Source organism: Lampetra planeri, unplaced genomic scaffold (genome assembly GCF_965212315.1).
Source record: "Lampetra planeri unplaced genomic scaffold, kcLamPlan1.2.h2 scaffold_2002, whole genome shotgun sequence".
In the NCBI taxonomy this organism is placed as follows: Eukaryota; Metazoa; Chordata; class Hyperoartia; order Petromyzontiformes; family Petromyzontidae; genus Lampetra; species Lampetra planeri.
The window spans coordinates 17,516-22,066 of NW_027614757.1; the positions used below are offsets into that span (position 1 = coordinate 17,516).

A 4,551-nucleotide genomic window follows, 5' to 3' on the forward strand; every position below is an offset into this window, starting at 1 on the left:
CGGCTGCAATATCTGCTGTTACACTCTCATCCAGAGGGTGGCGATGATGCACTTTAAAACTGATCGCTTGTCAACAACAACACGAAGAAGAAGTTCCACAATGCATTGGGAGAACACCCGGAAAAGAAGGAAAACATCTAAGTCAGCTGACCACTACACTCACTGCATAGTCAGAGGGAAGTCATTCTGTCATCCAATAAACCGTCGTTTATTCTTTACTCCATTTTCGTGAGTGTGTAACTATGTTGCGACCAAAAGCTCTAACGCAGGTTCTCAGCCAAGCGAACACTAACGGAGTCCAGAGCACACTGTGAGTATGGTTAGCTTAGCTAGCGGCTGACGCTAGTCCGTAAATATACAGGTCGGCGGATGTCCACTGTTAGACGTCAACTTTAGCGCTGAGCTGCCGCCAACCTCCATACAACAAACACGTGTTGTCATCGGCACTGTGGCCATCATATGACCAGAATCCATGATATTCATTATTCATATGGATTTTTAATACTAATGGAGGGTTTGTTGACTGTGTATGCAACACAGGCAGTTATATATACGTTGTGCTCATAATGATACTTAAGTCTTATAGTACAACCTTTAATTTAAACATTCCCTTTACATTTTAATCAGTTTGCTGAATAACGAAGGTTCACTGCTGGCCTACTCTGGGTATGGAGACACTGATGCACGGGTCACAGCTGCCATTGCCAGCAACATCTGGGCAGCCTATGACAAGAATGGCCACCAGGCTTTCAACGAAGACAAACTCAAATTCATACTCATGGATTGTATGGTAAGAACAGTATTTGTTCGGCTCGATTATATGATCTATCAGTGGCCTCTGGAAGACTTGACCTATGGCAAACCTAAAACGCGTTTTAAGGGACACTTTGTCATTCTCTCATGTTTTCTTTGTCAGGAGGGAAGAGTGGCCATAACACGGGTCGCCAACCTGCTGCTGTGTATGTACGCCAAAGAGACAGTGGGCTTTGGAATGCTAAAAGCCAAGGTGAGAGTTTTAACACAACAAACAGTGCTGACTTCATTGGTCACCCACAGATGTCCTGCAGTCTTTCATTTCGTATTTCATAAATACAGACAGATGATGGACCTTGCCAAGTTGATGTATTTCTTGGGGTACAGCAACCTCATTCACTTTGGTTAATTTTTCCATTTTTTGAGATGAAAAAGTGCTTGTTTGAGACCAATCTCAGACTCTGGGGATTTCTTTTAGCAACTTAAACATATACAGCAGTTTGGTCCAGAGTTCACCAATGGACGGAGAAATGATCAGGGTTCACAGTTCAACATGTTTGTTACTGCTGATGCCACAGTATTTTCATCTTGTGAAAAGATTTGCAGACTGTGATGTCCATATTGTGATCTGGCCAGTCTTGCAAGGCAGTTGTGATTTGAGCTTGCTGTCTTTCCATCTAGGCTGTAAACTGTAGTTGCCTCCAGCTAGCATAACAGTTAGGGATTCCTCCTAGCGCTCTTTGTCAACTTCCTCAGTGCACTCCAGAGTCTCAAAGCTAGTTCTTCTACCGAAAAGGGACACACAGCTATATTATAGCAAAAACAGGTGTGTGGGGTGTAGACTTGAGACACTGAGTTTCCAATGTAAATGTTTTTCCCACATTTACTCTGCATTTAAGGGTGCTGATTACCCCGGAGACTGTCTGTATGCTGCAGTTAGACACCGTGCATTAGACATTGCCCGTGCTGAGAATGACCTTTCTAAACTCTGTGTTGTTTGTAGGCAGAAGCTCTGGTCGAGTACCTGGAAGAACCATTAACTCAAGTGGCTGCATCGTAAGGGAGACCAGCCTGAGGGTCTGCCTGTAGCTTCTGTCTGCCAGGAAATGAAAAAGTCATAAGATCCAGGTCACTGATGGACGACTGTCACAGTCTGTAAAGTGCAAATGCATATTGGAGGGAGTATGCAATCGTGAAGCGGTGGATTTGTAATCATTGTATACAAACTATCATTTGTGTGTATTTTAACTCTTTGTTCTCCTTTGTCATGCAAGTTGGTATATAAAAGACTGGTAAAACGACTGTTTGATTTATTCTATTAATTAACTTGCATCTTCAGTTCAGGTGTCCTGAACACAGCGTGTTCCATATTATGGCATCCACAGTGCTCAAATATTCATTCGAGTTTCTGAAGTGCAGTTTAAGTTATTTGTTGTTTTATTTTAAAGGTGTACAATAAATAATTTCTGAATGAATGTAGAAGCAGTGTTATTTTGTTTTTGTCACTGAGGTGGCACAAAGAAGTAGAATCTATATGAAGGAAAGAATGGAACAATTTAAAAGTTAGTTCTCTTTGACAATGAAGTTGGACACTGATGAAATAATATACCTCTCTTTACTATAGCACTGTCTTTCACATCAAGGACCCCTGAACTCACAAAAACTAGATTATATTTGTTGATATTGCCTCATGAAGGGTTCCTGGATCTTTGGTGTAAGGTTTCATACAGAAAGTCTTTGAAACCAATGACTTTTGGTTAAATTATAGTGGAACAGAATAATTCTCTTTTTGCTCAGGACCCTTTCTGTGTATTTGTATTACAGCATAAAACTTAAAATCTCTTTAGGTTTAGACAAGCATCATGTGTTTTGGTAGTAGCAAAAATAAGCAAGTAGTAGCCTAAAAGTTATTTTTTGCATTTATTAAGAAATTGAAAGAACTTGATGATGAATGATTAAATTGATTAAAAGAATTTTGAAGAGGAAACAATCTTGACATCTTGTGTACAATATTTAGACCAACAGCAGGAGGCGCCTGACGATGCTCTCAGCTGTATGTACTAGTTGCCCCACCTGTCCAACCTGCATTCCACCCACTCCATTTCTAGGACACACCTCCAGTTCTCCCCCACCACTCCCTGCACAAACCCTGCTCGCTGTAGCAGAACAACCTGGATCCACTCAACATGTCTTGTAAGAACAAGCCAGTTTACTCCTAACGCAGATAGGGAAGGGAAGCAAAGGGTGACTGGCATTCATGTGCCAAAATATTCGTGCAGCCATTTTCCTTTCCTGAAGCTGGAGGATCTGAGCAGCAGGTTGGTTGTGGTGTGAGTCAGTGTCATCTTACATCCTGCAATCAGTCTGTGAGTGCAGGCGACACAGCAGTAAACTGGATCAGCAACAGTGAATGACAGAACATGGGGTCGGATGAGGCTTACAATTTTGTCTTTAAAGGTGAGTCCCCTTTATTTTCCTGTTGACGGGTGCATTCCTGAAGAATTATAAAGGTGTCATTTTCTAATGTTCCTTTGTCTTTTCAGTTTGGCTTCCTTGTTTATTAGTAACTTAGTATGACAGCAAAGTCAACAGTGAACTGTTTATCAATACTTGTCACTTTGAGTGCTACTACAATCCTATTGCCAGTTCACTTTTTTTTCATTGTTTCTAGATATGCTCTGCCTAATTGCTACAAATACAGATGATTAGATGATTTTACATGTCTTGTGAGTCAATGTGATTCCCTGTTACCGGTATATCAATAAATTTACATGGCTCTGTTTTGCCTTCAGGCACTACACAAGTGCCACACGACAAGCAAACAAAAATGGAGCATGAATAAGATTTAAGAAACACACACACACAGGTTTCCACATTGATTTGTGCATTATTGGACAGTGGATTTTCCCTCATTTTACAAGCAAACAGCATTGTTACAACTTTCTTTTTTTCATATGCAGCACAGCAGGCTCTGAACAGGTGTAAGACACAACTGGACGTTATTTACAGGGGTAAACTGGAATTGTTTTTTACACAAAAATGTCACACTGACAAAATGCTCTGCAGGATGGATGGAGGATGGAGAAGCTGAATGAAACATTTGAGTTGAAATCAAGATATGTTACCAATAAAGGCAAGTCTAATCTATACTGTAACCATACCAAGGAGAATATGAATGAACGAATGAACAAATGAATGAATGAATGAATGAATATTCAAATGAATACAGGCCAATGTCAGTCATTCTGTGCAAACGGCTTCTGCACATCTTGAAAGCATGATGCTTCGAGTCCAAAGCCATAACTTAAATAGACTGTCAGGAGCAAAATCATTGTTATTGTTGTATGTAGAAAAGCACTTGGAGATCACTAAATCCAATAAACTCCTCTACTACATGTACCTGAAACACGCAACATCACATTTGCCTACATACATACAAGTAATAGAAATATGCCTTCATTTTCTCCATCCATTTAACATTTGAAAAGGATATATGGATATATATGGATATATGGATATATATATGGATATAGGATGTAATGATTCAGGATCCACTTGGCGATGTTGCATTTCAAAAGAAAATAGCCTGTATGGTCATTTAGAGATTTACTTGATACAAGTCTGCAGATCACTGTTATTTATTGAAAATACAATGGAATGACACAACAATGGGGAAAAAAAAATCAAATAATAATGGCATCTTGCCAGAGTGAGTTGTTGATGAGGTACTGATGGTTCCTGTTAGAACTGCAGGGCCGTAGCAGCAGCTGCACTTTACAGCTACAATAGTCACATTTC

General features: G+C 40.1%; 1 protein-coding gene across 2 annotated transcripts; it reads left to right on the forward strand.

Moving 5' to 3' along the window:
• The first annotated feature begins 242 nt into the window (after positions 1 to 242).
• LAMTOR2 (late endosomal/lysosomal adaptor, MAPK and MTOR activator 2) lies at positions 243 to 1,813 on the forward strand. Of its 2 annotated transcripts, XM_078623129.1 has the most exons (4): positions 243 to 310; positions 628 to 790; positions 917 to 1,006; positions 1,757 to 1,813. In XM_078623129.1, the coding sequence occupies exons 1-4, from the start codon at positions 243 to 245 to the stop codon at positions 1,811 to 1,813; spliced, it is 378 nt and encodes a 125-aa protein (XP_078479255.1). The 2 variants fall into 2 exon arrangements, with proteins under 2 accessions (XP_078479255.1, XP_078479256.1); XM_078623130.1 differs by lacking the exon at positions 917 to 1,006.
• The last annotated feature ends 2,738 nt before the right edge of the window (positions 1,814 to 4,551 follow it).

Excerpts from the sequence above, each read along its gene's own strand:
- LAMTOR2 (XM_078623129.1), top strand. The coding sequence starts at position 243 with ATGTTGCGACCAAAAGCTCTAACGCAGGTTCTCAGCCAAGCGAACACT. Across the intron at positions 791-916 it reads TCATACTCATGGATTGTATG|GAGGGAAGAGTGGCCATAAC; the intron begins GTAAGAACAGTA and ends TTTCTTTGTCAG. Across the intron at positions 1,007-1,756 it reads TTGGAATGCTAAAAGCCAAG|GCAGAAGCTCTGGTCGAGTA; the intron begins GTGAGAGTTTTA and ends TGTTGTTTGTAG.